Source organism: Ambystoma mexicanum, chromosome 5q (genome assembly GCF_040938575.1).
Source record: "Ambystoma mexicanum isolate Mex_15411 chromosome 5q, UKY_AmexF1_1, whole genome shotgun sequence".
Taxonomy (NCBI): Eukaryota; Metazoa; Chordata; class Amphibia; order Caudata; family Ambystomatidae; genus Ambystoma; species Ambystoma mexicanum.
The window spans coordinates 1,178,870,175-1,178,885,756 of record NC_090933.1 but is presented as its reverse complement, the minus strand read 5'-3'; the positions used below and the strand labels follow the sequence as shown (position 1 = coordinate 1,178,885,756).

Sequence of the window (15,582 nt, the reverse complement as noted above, 5' to 3'; positions counted from 1 at the left end):
CACAACCGATCTCGTAATCTATTTTATCTCTGAGGAATTTCCTGTGCTCACGTTGTTCTATCTCATCTTCATAAGAGATTAAGCCTTCATCGATTCTGATGCGTAATTGTTTACCTTCCTTTGTGTTGGGAATTTTAGTAAATTCAGTCTCCATTGTGACCAATTCCTTGAGTGCCAGCTCACGATCCGTTTTGGCATATTTAACCAAGATTATCTAACACTTTGCAGAACAGTCTTTGCTAGCTTCACCCCACTCCTGGAGCATCAACGGGTCTTGATCCTCGAAAGAGGGAGTAGTCATGAGGCGTAGACCTCGTGGTATTCTGCCAATATCCAAGCAATTCTGGAGGGACTGCTCCTCCCACCACTTCGATATCTCCTTTCTCCGGAGTTTCTCAAGTTCCTTTAGTAAAGTCACTTCCTTGCTAATATTAATATTAGGTTTTTTTATTATATATATATATATATATATATATATATATATATATATATATATATATATATATATATATATATATATATATATATATATAATAAAAAATATATATATTAGGCAGATGTGTTGCAGAGAAATAATGTAAGTAGTTTAATATCTACAAACCGCTTTGTGGTTTAAAATAAATGGTAGCATTCACAGAGATGTTGCTACCCATGTTACACTGTGGCAGTTTAATGATAAATGCCTCATGAATAATAGCTGTAAAGTGTCACAGAAAGATATTTATAAGAAAGGAATTTGAAATACTTGTCACGGCTTAAATAGTGAAAACGGGGATTCTAGTCTGTTCAGTCTCAAGCAACATACATTGTGACAGTGACAAGAGTGGTCTCATTTTCTTATTACAGGTCAAGGGTGATGTCACAATTAGACTGTAATAAGAAGAGAATGTCATCACTCCTCTTATTACAGGACTGAACTAGAACATCTCTGGTTAATCAAGATTATTTTAACTACTAAATAATTACCTAGAGTGCCTTTTTGATTGTGTGTCCAAGACCATGTGCCTCTCTAACCCCTACGTATTGTGTAATATGAAAACGACATCACTGTTCGTATTGCATTGGCGTTGATTCACAATGCCACACTGCCTGCTGCCACAGCCAGCACACGGTGGGAAACACAACTTTCTCCACAGAATTTCAGCGGCTACTAACACACTTAATGAAAGCATGGTTTGGCTAAGACGATTCATTTCGTCTAACTAATGTTCTTTGTGAATTCAAAGTAATAACTTGATATACAAGGAACCATTGTTAGTTGTATGGTTTGTTTAGCATACTGCTTGGACTCTCTCTATTTGCATGTTACCACTAAATCTGAAGCACAGAGCTAATAATTAAGTACATGTGTATTGAAGTGTTTAAGCTATGTTCATGCAACACATTACACGAGGTGCATACGTGTGCTTTACTGTTTTTCCGACCAAAGAGTTTCTACATGTATTTCACATGTATACAACTTGAAGAGCTTTTGCAGATTAGCAAGCACGAACATCCTTATTTAAGGGGTTGATGATGTTACCACATATTAGAAGGAATTAAGTATCCCCTAATGTACATTGTAAGGATATTGAAAGACTTTGGCCAGAGAAATCTGCAGTGACTTTTGTTATCCTTATAATGTACAGTAGAGTTTACTTTGTCATATATAAATAAATATTGATAAGAAGGTTTGTATTGCTTTGATTCGTTATGGTGTTACATAATGGTAACACCTTCCAAGCACAATACTACACTATGTTCTTGGTATTTTAAATTGCTTATCTTTGTGTAATGTTGTGCAACATTGATATCTGTACCTTCCTCTAGATGACAATGAGGACACTTCATCAAGCTGCATATCACAAGTCCTTGAGTGTGTTGACATGGACCTGCCAATGGATGCCAAGAAGTTCATATGTGAGATTGAAGACGTGACAGATGAAGATGGCATCTGCAGAGATTCCCCAGTTCTCAGTAGTCATAGAGCAAATGGATTTTTAAAATCAAGTTGCAACACATCAACGCGCGGTTGCGTCGACAAAGGGGCTGGTCATCATGATCACTCCCCGATAGGAGCGCCACCAAACGCAATATTGCAACATTTCCAGATAGACACCTTCGTCCCTCCAGGTTTTCAAGAAAAGAAGCAGTGTTCAAGGGACATTTTGGAAGACACTGAATCAAATATCCTTGAAACTATTAAGGCAGATGAACTAAATCAAAATATATGTACGGAACCTGCTCCACAAAGAGCACATCATGGAGGTGTGACACTTATAGAAGTGAAACCTCCCACCACTGACCCATATCGGGGGGATACTGTGTTTGTAATCAGCCAAGCTAAACGGGCTGGAGAGGAGAGTGCATTGCCCATGCACACATTCACTGAAGTCCCTGTGGTTGGGACCAGTGAAAATAAAGTGGAGGCTGAGAATTGTCATGCAGAAGCTTTCAACTGCATCCACCAAGATGAAAGTGACCGTAATTCAATTTTTTCTCCTCTTAATAGGACATTGCCAAAAACACACCACTGTGACTTGTCCGCAAAATTAGGGAAAGACACGTTGGATGTAAAGTCATGGATGAAAGATCACCATTCCAGTGAAAGTGATGAGAGCCATTTGACTTCTGGTGCCATCAAGAGGTCATCCTCACTCATTTCCGATTCTGGCATTGAAAGTGAGCCAAGTTCGGTGGCTTGGTCAGATGCGCGGAGCAGGCCACTGGATTTGCCCAATGACCGAGAGCTCCTCCAGCAATCAGTGAAGAGCCACACAAGACACAGAAACTCTTTCTCAGGGGGACACACTGGAAGCAACACAAGCTTACCTAGTGGCATCCAGGCCTCCTTAACATCAATTAGTTCTCTGCCATTTGAAGATGATGAGCGAGAAGTTCAACTTGCAAAACTGACCAAGTCTGTATCAGCCCCACAAATAAATAGCCCAGAAGAGGCTGAGGAACATGCAAGCTTTTTAAAGCAAGAGAAAGTCCTTTTGGAATTATCAGATGGGAAAGTCTTGAAATTTGTTAAAGACCACCTTGAGGATCGACAAAATGAAGCATGGCCCAGTGTTCCAGATATAGCTGAAGTTGAAAAAACAAAGGCTGGGATAACTAAGGGTGTGTCCCTGGACACTATAATTCCCCAAACTGATATAACCCGTGATTTCGGAAATATGGCCAACTTTACTGTTGGAAAATGTAGGTTAAAATTTAACTATGAACCCTTTGCTTCCCAGCAACCAAATGTTGACATTGGCTGTGCCGAACTGGATGGGAGCAAAGATTTGGATCTGGAAGAACATACCAGACATTTGTTGGAGACACCTTTTTTTGCCCCTGACAGTGAATCTGAAACCGAATCCTGCTTATCAGCTGTTTTGCATATAGAAGACTTGACCAGTACCAATATAAAGGATCTAGGACATTGTGCAAAATCGTATCACAAAGTGCCCAATTTTTCGAACACACTGCCGTCACAAGGCAATTCCCAATTGGACGTCATCAGACTCACAAGGGAATATGATAGAGGTAGAGCAAGATGTGATGGCCTATTTCCGGAGGAAGATAACATATTACAAGATATTGAGCTGGAGGACAATTTTGTCATAGGCGCCTACTCAGACGTTGACTGCAGAAGCCTGTCCAAGGAAGAATGCACCAATGACAATAACCATGCAGAAAGTAATAACAGATTCCTTATTTTGGGTCTTGAAGGAAACCTCCCAAGCCCAAACATCAATGCCTTAGCCCTTGAAAGCAGAAAAGCTGTTGAATCAGTGAACCTCTCTGTGTCATGTACTGCTACATGCTTACCCTTTTCTTCAATAATCAAAGAGACTCCGGCCATGGTGGGATTTTCTTCAAAGCAAACCTCCTTTCCCATCACACACCAGCCTTTAGGCTCTTTTGGAGTCATCTCCCATGGTTCGATACATCTTGATGAGGAGAGCAATGAAAGAATGATAAGGTAAGCAAGGTGTCCAATTCCTGTTTGTCGTGGACAGTACTACAAATGATCTAGATTCATACAATCATTCTATTCCTTGTTGTTAGTGATTTGTATTGTTTTTAAGTGTTTTGCAACCTCTGAGTCTCCATATGTCTTGGCCAACAACTCACATGATCTCTCACCATTGACAATGCTAGCTCGGTCTGATGGGTGTGTAGTACAAAACATCTGGAGCGAAAGGTTACATTAGTTTTAGCTATGGAGAAAGTTTAGTAGCTAAGGAATCATTGTCTGAACGATGTAAGATTAAGAGAATGGGCCTCATTACGTGTTTGGCAGTAGCCGTGCCCTCAGTAAGGTCTGAACAGGCATGCAGAGCGGCACCCGCAAACAGAACTCGTAATGTGGCAGTATGGTAACAACAGCGCCGGTAGCACTACCGGCACCGTTGTTGCCTTACTGCCACATTCGTGATGAGGCCAATGTCTTGCTCTTTGTGACATATTTATAATTGAGTGTTCAATTCAGAAACCTCAATGAGTATATTACAATAAACATACTTATATACATGTTTTTTTCAATCAAGCCCTATGGGGGCTCAAATGGGAATGGGGAATGGCATTTTCAATGGGCACTTACCGGTCCCGCAAAGGTCGGACTCCACCGGTAAGTCCCCATTGAACTAGACCGGTGCCGGACCCGTTATTGGTGGCAGTCATGGCGCAACTAGCACCATGACTACCACCAACCTCGGAATGGGGCCCATTGTGTATGATTGCTTGAACTGCTCAAAGTCATCTTGATGCTGACTTACCACTGGATCAATGGGGCTGAATTAATCTCAAACCTGGTGTGACCACTAGGAAAACACTGAGAAACCGAGTTCAATGCTATCAAACTGCATAAGGCCAAGAACCAAGTTATGTCAAGAGGTCTTACTTATAATCCCCCTGTTCAATCATTTACTTGAAACAAATATCCTTTGCACAGTGACATTGCTGAAACTGCTTTGCATTGTGCTCTTAGCTACAGCCTGACCACCCCTGTTAAGTACCCAGTGTGGTATACTGTATCAGTTCTTATTTTCTGTGCCCTCTATCAGGGGTTGGTTTTGACCTGTGTTTTATAGATAGTTATGTTTTAATTCAAATTGTATATGCGGATGGACTTTAATTGGACATTATTTATAGTCTTATGCTATTGCTTGTTGGGTTGCTACTGTCATCACTTCACAATCCCCCTGAAAATATAGCCTCCCTTCTGGTCACATTACCATATAAGGTGAAGGTTGTATAGCCATGGGGCTATGTCTGTTTTACATTTATGATTGGGAGTGTGCTGGTGGTGTAGGTGGTTTAGCCTCTACTCATCCCTGTGCTTCAGTCAAGTCATGTGTTTACACTGATCCTATTCCGGCTATATTATGGCACCTATGAGCAGTCTGTTCTGAACGTAGAAGAACAATGTTGCTGAAGCCCAGGTACAGTTTTAAAATAAAAAGGTAAAATTGTGTAAGCTTGATTTATGCATGCATGCTTTTCTGTTCGTGTATGAGCGTGAGAGCGCTTATTTGAGCAGGGTGTGTGAGCAACAGGGCAGGGTGTTTGAGTGGCAGCCATTCTGCCTGAGTCAGCAGACATATCTGTGTGTTTGTGTGTGTGTTTGTTTATATAAAGAGTGTAGATTCCATAGAGTGAGCCAAATATACCCAGCATGTGTTTGCTGGGGGACGTGGCCTTTCCTTGCACTATGGAAATCGTGAACTTTGTATTTTTTTTTTTTTAAATAAGCGAGTGAAAAGGCTGAAACCTTTGTTTGTGAGGCCAAGCATGATTGTTTGTAGCTATTGGGCAAAGCCACCAAGGGTATGTCCTTAGTTATAATTCTTACATTATTAGCCTCAGCTAAAACAAGTATCTTCTGCAGTACCGGCATGACATTATAGGGAAAAATAGTCTTGGATATGGATAACCGTACTGGCATTATTGGGAAAAGCCAATGCAAGCTTGTTCTTACAGTGGCGTCTACTTCCAGGCCGGTGTTACATGCCTTGGCTCTACAGTGGCTGGTTTTGTCAGGGACGCATCACTGGTCTTGCCATTATTTCTCAAAACAGTCATGGGTGTGTTCTTACGCTTACATGACTGGCCTTATTGGGCAATGCTGAGTTTTCTATAGTGGCTTGGCATTATTTTCCAAAAATATAGTGTGTTCTTAGTTACAGTACTGGCAATATTGGGCACATGCAATACAAGTGTGCTGTACAGGTGCTGACATTAACAGGCACGACGTTATGGTCTTTCAACTATAGGGCAATACTTATTGGGAAAGGTATCCTCATGTTGCTGTTGCTGGGTTGCAAGGCCTCCCACGGCCCCTGGTATTTAAAGAGAGAATAATAAGTGTGCATGCAGGTACACAACCTCTGTTGCACCTTCTTTCTTGCTCGCATTCGTTCTCTCTCTCTTTCTTTCTCTCTCTCTCTCTTTCTCTCTCTCTCTCTCTCTCCCGCGCTCACTCTAATGCAGACAACAGTGTTTTATCTATTTCTTTCTCTCATACTCTGTCAATCGGTTTCTTTCTCTCATACTCTCTCTCTCTTCTCTCTCTTTCCTCTCTCTATCTCTCTCTTTCTGTTTCTTTCTTTTATTTCTAATGCTCTCTTTCTGTCTGTTAGTTGTAGCACACTCAAGGTTATCCACATACATCCTTTAACAGGAAGGCTAGAGATCACGTGCAATTCATGATTCCACTGGGGATTAGCTGTCTTGAGAGGAGTTTATGTACCCAGTGGAAACCATGCACCATATGAATATAGGCTGGGTGCAACACTATTCCAAGTAATCCTGAATCGATTGATTCTTTAATTGATGTCCCTATGGGCTTTACATTTGGCTGTATGTATACCAGATCAATGATGTGGATAGATATCTCTGTGTTGGGATTTTGTCTTGACCCTGAAGAAGATAGTGGGACCCTTGGTGAATCCGGATGGTGTGAAATCCCTATTGTTTCACAATACTCTGTTGTTCATTAATGATTCATATGTGATCTTCGAATTCAATTGGTTTGTTGCTCATTAATCCTGGGTGTATGATAATGATGTAGTTTTATGATGGCTATTTACACTAGAAACACTAGATGCTAGAGGTGGGGGAGCAAGAGCTGTTAGGGAGATGTATAATGTGTATGCTTAATCTTCTCTCCTAGGGAGACCTCCAGCACTTTTTGTTGGACCTCTGGACCTTTCCCTTTAATCCTGAATGAGTGGTGCCTGTTTCCACTCATTCATTCTTGTAGCCTCTGTCTTTTGGAACTCTATTCTTTGTGTTCTACCTGTCATACTGAGTCTATTTTCCCTCTGTAACTCTTAAAGACATCTGCATTTTACTTTTGCAGCACACAGCTCCTTATGGGTAGTGTTGCTGGGGACGCTTAGGGTCCTCCTTTGAGATGATTTTCTTTATCTTAGAGTTACTAGAGTTCTTAAGGATGGAGAGATACTTAAGACCTCTCCTAAAACTTCATAGTCTAAGAGATTGGCACACACCACCTTATGTGGAGTGCAACAGGGATGCATAGTATCCCCCTTGTCTCTGCTCCTGTGACTTTTTAGTCAAATAGAAAATCTCCTAGTTATGACAGTGTATGTGTATTACCAACTATTGTGTGATCTTTCTACCACAGGCTATGTCCATAGCCTAGGTGAAGCACATTAGGGGCACCAAAGTACCAACTTGAGGCTGCCCTTCTTTTTTTGCCATTACTAGCATGGTTGTTCTTTGTTAGCCCTTTTCCTACCATCCTGGGAAAAGGAGGCATGTGTGTGTGTTTTGTCTTTGGCAGGAACCCTTGTTTGTTGCGGCGTGTCTGGGCGGGCAGGAAGTGGGTTAGGAGTTTTCCACCCCCTGTCCTTTGTCTGCCAGAGTGCCTGAATAGAACCAGCTCCCACTGGGGGTATGGCTTGTAGAGAATGTCATGTCTCACTTACTGCCCCTCATATATAGTAGTCCTACATCTCCAGTATCTTTCCGTACACATTTCCGGTATCTCGTCCTACAGGCTCTACAGATTGTGGAGCCAAACGTCCCTTTCTGTAAAACTCTGAGAGGGATTGCAGAGGTGTGTGTGCTGGAACTGTAAAAAAAGTGAGACTCCTGGAGTCAAAAGCAAGTCGACCACTGGAAGTTGAAGTAACTAAAAAAGATGACCAGAGACGCCTGTAGACCTTTTGCAACACTGACGAGTGACCAGTGCTGTCCGGACCCTAGACACACAAGAGACCCAACACAACTCACCCAGGCCCCCTCATCACCAGTGCGGGACTGCAGGAAGCGAAGAAGAGTGATCGAATGAATCGTGTTCATTGTTGGTGCTGCAGAAAAGGTGCAGATTGACCAAAGAAGTTGATGAAAGCCGTGCCAGCGGTCATCCCTGAAGACTGCTGCTGACTGATCCCATCAATTGTCCTACCTTTCATCATCAGGCCACATATTCCAGAGGTCCAGTCCAGAGCTGCAACATTGTGGAGAATCCACCACAAATGTTTTCTTCAAACCTAAGGGACTGTGGGGAAAAGGTATTGCTTATCTTATTCCAGAAAGTTGCTTCAGAGCGTAGGAGTGCACGCAGAGGTGTCCAGGGCAAACCCATCTTACCTCCGACTCAAGCCACTGCTTGTGTCCCTGTAGCAAGTCCTTTCTCAAGGTCTCCAAAGTAATTTAAGTCTTCTTGTATCTTCTTTCCTCTTGTATCTTCTTTCCCAGAGACTAGAAAGTATCTGCCAGGACTTTTGACTTCTGCTGCTTTTCATGACGTTAAGCCTCTCCGAACTGCCTTTTAGCAAGGGATGCGTTTTGGACTTTAAAAGACTTGCTGTGCTGCAAAATTGCTCCTAGAAACTGATGCTCTCCTGGAAAAACACTAACCAACTGTTAACCTTCCCAAAAATCACTATCTTGTATGTGTATGCTGACTAAATGCAATTACCATATTACTTTGCGGGTGCGCGGTATTACCGATAGTACTGTCAAACTCCTGTAATAATCGTATGCATTCAGCAACTACCAACTAAGAAGTTACCCCTTGAAAGTATTGAAAAGCATACCTATGTGTGTTGATTTATCGTACTAAATATTTAAAAGTGACCCTTGTGTAAATATAATACATCTACATTTTAATATATATTTAAGTGTAAGTTTCTCTTTGGCGAGCTTGTCTAACTGGGTTCAGTGTACATACCTAAAGCTCACATCTTCCTCTTAAGCTACGTCTGACTTTCTCCCACTCTACCACAGTCTTTGAGTAGTACAGACTGATAGTAATAGTTGGGGAGCTACAACCCACTGTGGTTGCTTACTAAATTCGTACCTCCAAGTAATACTTTAGGAAAACTCCCCTAACAAGAACACACTGGTCTTGGACAAGGGGGATGCTTGCTTAGACCTATTGCTTGCCACATGCCACACAACCCTTTAATTTGTGCTCTCAATCACCCACCAGGCTGGACATGTGAGTGCTGCCTATTGTCCCACTTGCACTTGCAGAAAGATTGAGGATAGCTCCCCTGAGGTTTAAGCCTACTAGAAGCTATGCACACAAACTATCTCCATGTCTGTGTGAAACAATAACTTCAAGTAGCGTTTTATTATGTTGTTCCTACATCTAGAAAGTATTGGTGCACAAATCAGGGCATTGCTTAGTCTAAACTGGATTTGTATTCTCATACATCTATATTTGCATTCATGATGGTGACAAATAAAGGTATAATCAATATTTTGCTTAATGTAAAAGAGAGAATTCTCACTTCATGGCTAATTCCCCTTACCTATAGAGTCCCCCCAGCTGCTTTTCTGGATTTGAAGGGTTTGTTTCTTTTTACCTGCTAAGAGTGACACTCTTTTTCCCACTCTTAGGCATTTTTGCTATGTGTGTTCTAGGCTATTTTCTCTCCCCCATAGGAACCATCTTTACTCACTTGTGTTACACAGCACCCTCAGTGCAGTGACACTGGGGTGTCGTAGCAACCCCCAAACGTAGACTCCATACCCTCGGACTGACTACTGTCTCCCAGGAGATGTAAAGTCCCCATTGACTTTACTAGTCAATTTCTATGAACTAAACCAGTGCAACCCATCTTACTATGGAGGTACTGGAAGGGGTTAATAGTTTTTCCCCTATGTTCATTTTCAAGAGGGAACGTACAGTAACTCTCTCAAAAGTTTCTGGCTGGTGGCAGTGGTTACTACCATAAATATTCGACTGCAAATATTTCTCTATGGGATTTTCACATTGTTCGAGGTTACCACTTTTTATGACAGCCTCTAACATATCGCCGGTGCATTTTAATATTAACTTTGCTCCGGTGGGTTTTATTTGCCAGAACTCTAATATAACTTCTTTCTTGTGCCTTTCTCTACAATCCTAACCCAGGTCAGGGATCCTTTGTTTGTTCGTTTGGCAGGCTTCTGCCCAGAAGCCCTCCTTCCGGCGCCTCTGAGTCTGGGGTGGGTCCATTGTGTGGGAGGAGGAGTAGGAACCCTGGACAGGGTTGCCTCCGCAACCCATGTCGCACTCTATCCTGATAGGCTGGAGGGTCTCTGGCCAAGATGACCACTCCACTGTGTGAGTGACAGCTAGGCTGTATGAATGAGGCTCTTTTTGCATAAAAGCAGGGTCCTGAGGACTGGAAGAGAAAGACGTTGCCACTGGAACTATAAAGCCGAAGAGGAGAGAAGCCAAAGACATCTGCAATGACTGAACCACCAGTGAAGCCCTGCTGCAGCGTCTCACCACTTTTCTCCGCACGATGAGAGGAGATCTTCATCTGAAAGAGCCTTCTTCCCTTGAGCTGGTGGGGCCAACCAGTTTGCCAATCGCCTTCCCGGACCTGCTGTGGTCGAATCGTCAGTGCACTGCACTGTGAGACCGGATAGCCAGGCAGCTATCGACCCGGACTGCGATTAAAAAGAGCGTACCTTTTAAACTTCATTTGACAGCACCGCAGATGGTTTCATCCCTGGGTAGTGCAGTACCTCGAACCTTCCTCCACGACGAGAGCCTATCTTCCTCTGCTGGATCCCTCGAACTGCAGGAACTACCAGTAACAACCGCCACCGCAAGAGCCACTTCTTCACTTTAAAGGTGCATTGTTCACAGTAGTGCTAAAGGTGTTTTAAATCCTTTACCTACCTGTTGGGTTGGCCGCCCCCCTCTCTTAACATTGTCTTTTCAACTTTTGCAACCACCATTTCAAATATTGTTAACCAAAAACTTGACTGCAGCTACGAGAACATTTTGCTCCTGGGCCCTTGCCCTGTAGCACTAACTTTGGCACAGGCCTATTGACTCTGATCAAATTTGTTAGATCTGCTTTCTCGAGATTGATTCTCCATTCGAACTGTGTGGTGCACCCCTTTCTTATAACTACTCTTTTCTTCCCACTGTTGAATCTTGTGAAATGCCATTTTGCTCAGTTTTCATTTAAGTACTGCTTAGACTGATGCACTGTCTTGCTCTAACTGGGTTACAAGCTAATGGGAAGTATTGCTAGGGTGTATAAGAAGCTACGTCTGAATAACTTGTTTTCCCTCCCTTGTGAGAAATTGTCAGAACCTCCCTTGTGTGTAGTTTTCACTGTGCCGTTTTGCTCAGTTTTCACTCTAGTTCACTTGGTCTGCAATTTATATAGGGAGTGTGTGTATTTTTCATTGACTTAATTTAACTTGCTTGATACTTGTGATAGATGTGTTTGATTAGAGGTGTATAAAATAAATATATATTTACTTTTTAACTACAAAGCTTTGGTCAGTGTTTCCTTGTTCCATACTCTAGTGTGCCTAATGTGTAAACCCTGAATACCGCTCATCTCCCTCTTGAGATAAGTCTGACTGCTCAGCCACAGCTAACAACTTAATCTTTGTGGTACAGACTGATACCAAAGGGGATTTATTGCTCCCACCTGTAGTCCTAATCTGGTGTAGTGCTCGCTAAGGGAACTGCACTGGATTCTGCCTAACATCCTGTTGCATCTTCAGTTTGGTTTTCACCATGTGCTGAGGTTGGTTTTGAATATCGGATCGATGCGAGTCCTTGTGTGCTATTGGTGAGATTAATGTGTTGATTGTTTGTTGTTGAGGTGTGTTGAAGTGCGTACGGTTTGCTGTGCGAGAAGTGGTTGTGTGGATTTTTGTGTGAGTATTCAGAAATTTGAGCTTTGGGTTAGTGGGTTATATGTCTCTTTACCTTGTAATTCTTGTTCTATATATCTGGTTGTCATAGCAGGTAGATATAGTCCTTCTCTTGTCTTTCCTGGCTGTCTAGTTTCTAGGGCGATGGCTTGGCTGGTTCCCAGCAATGTTATTTGAGCTTAGTACACCCAGTTGGGTGAGCAGTATCCCCCACTCTGATATTGGTACTGTATTACATTCACCTGCTCCCTTCCTATCTATTTACTATTGGTGGTCAATTTCTGCCGGAGATGACACTGTGGGCCAAGGTGATATTGATAGGTTATCTTTACCCTTCCATCCCGATAAATCTGTGGTCATTCTTTTGGTATGATACTAGGTTGTCTATCTTTCAATTAGTAGGTGGATATGTTGTAGATTGGCATATCCCTTACTTCTGTTGAGCGTTAATAGCTTAGGGAATAGGGCATCGGTTTCCTCTCTCAACATTGTTTCAGATGTGTATTGCCCCTATAGGCTTTCTTTTTAGCTATGGGATGAAGAGCCAGGATTTGAGGAGTTTCCAGAATTGTAGGTGATCTCTATTGTTTTGTGTTTTTGGGGTGAGAGGCAGATTGATTTGGCTTGCATTCGGCTTCTAGAGCCTAACCAGGCCACCTGGCTCAGGCTTGGCTGTACCCAGGAGTTATTTGGCTCCTTTACCAACACTAGAGTGTTGTTCATTATTGACGTGAATGCATATGACTGGCTAAATTCCATAATGTGATTTACGTTTGTTTTACGAGATCAGAGTTGTCATTTTGGATCCAGAGGATACGTTATTGCAATATATTTTAAACTATAATGATTTTCCCAATGGTGGCCAAGTGGAAGGAGGGAATGGGACATTGTCAAGCACTAGAAGAGATACCGTACATAAATAGGGGCTGTATAGCCAGGTACCAAAAGATCTGGGTGAAATGGGACTCAATCATAGGAGCAAGGGCATTAAAGGTAAACAAGACAGAACAGTGTGCGGTGCAAGGGAATTAACTATTGCCTCCATTATAACTGTACACCAACAGGGCCGGAATGATGAAATAATGTTCAAGGCATGTGTGATGTGAGATTAGGTGGGAGAAGGAATCAAGATGGGAAATCTGCCATTGTTGTTAACTGTATTATGCTGATCAAGATACTATTTTCTGGAACATGTAATACATTAAAAAAAATAAATCTTTACTGACTGTTTACAATTCAGCTGATACCCTTTCTCTGATTGTTTAGATGTAACAGAAAGCATATAGTTACTTGGTGCCACGATTGGACAACTACAGATTGTGCTCAATGCTAACATTTCGTTTTTGCTGTTGTTGTTTTATCCCAGAAATATAGCATAAAGAGAATTCAAATTCACACCCACTTACCACCCAAAACACACATATCTGGTCTTTAGTGTGTTTTGTTATTTCTGCTTATGACGTTCAATGTGTGTTTGCTGCAAATTACCAATACACATTAGAATATGAACCTGTAGCTGAAAAGCTTACATACAGAGTGGTAGTAATTATTTCTCTCTAGTTTCCACCAGGCTAAAGAGAAGTTTTTGAAGGAGCTTAAGTTTGATGGGTGTCTATACAGTGGACTGGCTGTATTAGCCTCTGAAATGCCATATTTCCCACCAGAGGAAGATGAAACACTTTTTGAAGATGGAATACACCTAGTAATCTGTGTCCATGGGCTGGATGGTAAGTCACCATATACATTTTATATTTGGAACATTAATAATTATTATATTTTTGCGCAAATTCACAAGAAAATACTTTAAGTTTCTAGGCGAGATAGGCTACCTCAGGAGCAACACGTATGTCTTGGAAGCAAGACAATGCAGCACAACACAGGTTTGAATCCCAATCCTGTGCTTAGAAACCACTTGTTGGAATTAAGTGTGTTATAAATGGACAATAAAAATAACTATGGCCTACTATTGGCTTATACTGAAAGGAGCCATTTTGATTCAGAAAGAAGGGACCATCAGTAACTTTTCCCTACTCCTTAATTTCAATTTCTCTGAGTAAGCCATGCACATGTTATAATTGCTCCTGTTCACTACTTTGTGACTCAGCACACACCAACACTCCCCCTACCCGCTTCCCACAGACTCCATACATCTACACTGTCAGTATGATTATAAGGCCTGCACATTTCTGGTTTGGAATGAACAGTATGATGGTTTGCTATCTTCTCTGCTAACAATATTTGTTCTTAAAGCGGTCCTTAGATTGTTAAACCTTTTAATGTATATTATGTTCACCATCTTGTTATTCCAGGAAATAGCGCTGATCTGCGGTTAGTGAAAACCTTTATTGAATTGGGCCTCCCTGAAGCAAAGCTGGACTTCCTAATGTCTGAAAGAAACCAGGTGGGTGTTGCTGTGCACCAAGAATGAAGTACTGGTCCAGTATCTCCCTAAAACTGTGCCCTGTGCCTTACACCCACGTGTGCATCTCATACATATCCACGTCACACCTCGTAGGAGGACATCATGGGAAGACAGGTAGCAAAGGACTGTAATGTGCAGCACTTATGAAGGTGCAGTCCCCTGATCACAGAACCCCTTGTGAAGCAGTCAGTGTGCAAGCACGTATGGCCTGCAGAAGTGGGAATGGCTGATCATGATGTCTGATGTGTAAACATGTTGCGAACATCTGACACCATGTACTGTACAATGTGTTATATGTTGTGCAAGTGATGAGTAGGACTGTAGCAAAAAATAATATGCAAACATTTACATTGTAGTATCATATACTAGCTGGTCTGGCCATTATTGACACATCAACACACCTTCAGTTCATAATCCACACTCCAGTGTGAAGGTAAGCACATTGTGTTCCACCTTATGTTTGAAATGAAACAAGGCTGGCAACTCTCAGTAAAAAGTTATATCATTTTTTTTTACCAATATGGCGTTCTAACTGTAAGTGATTTCAATCCAGCACTCTAACTAAGTCAATGCCTAGTATGGGATGCCCAATGGAAACACTTATTTATATATTTTTATGTCAAAAGTTCTTTTAATTCTGGATGATGTACCCTTATATAACACCCCACTCTTTGATTCCCCCCCGGTCTCACTGAACCAAGGAATAGGTTTGTTTTCCAAATGAAAAGATTTATTTGAAGAATTGAACAATATATAGATTATACTTTTATGAATATGAATAATATCTGAATATCACACTTATGAATATGAACAATGATCAGCAATGGGTAATAATACAATATCAACAATCTCTTTAATCAATTAGGAGTAGGAATAGGAGGATTAATGTAGCAGAGAATACTTTGTGCGGTTCAAGGAAATGCAGTGATATGAAAGAATGCAACACAGAAATAAACTTGATATGAATTTAACCAAAGACAATGTAATCACTCTTTCCCCCTGTTGTTACTCACTCCCCCCAACATGAACTATGG

At 41.7% G+C, this 15,582-nt stretch overlaps 1 protein-coding gene across 4 annotated transcripts in view; it reads left to right on the top strand.

The window, feature by feature from the left end:
- The window catches only part of FAM135B (family with sequence similarity 135 member B), a 1,878,784-nt gene that overhangs the window by 1,731,701 nt on the left and 131,501 nt on the right, over nt 1–15,582 (top strand). For all 4 annotated transcript variants that reach the window (XM_069621672.1, XM_069621675.1, XM_069621673.1 and 1 more), the window contains 3 exons: nt 1,810–3,955; nt 13,687–13,853; nt 14,436–14,527. In XM_069621672.1, the coding sequence (XP_069477773.1) occupies nt 1,810–3,955; nt 13,687–13,853; nt 14,436–14,527 (2,405 nt within the window). The remainder of the gene's footprint in view (nt 1–1,809; nt 3,956–13,686; nt 13,854–14,435; nt 14,528–15,582) is intronic.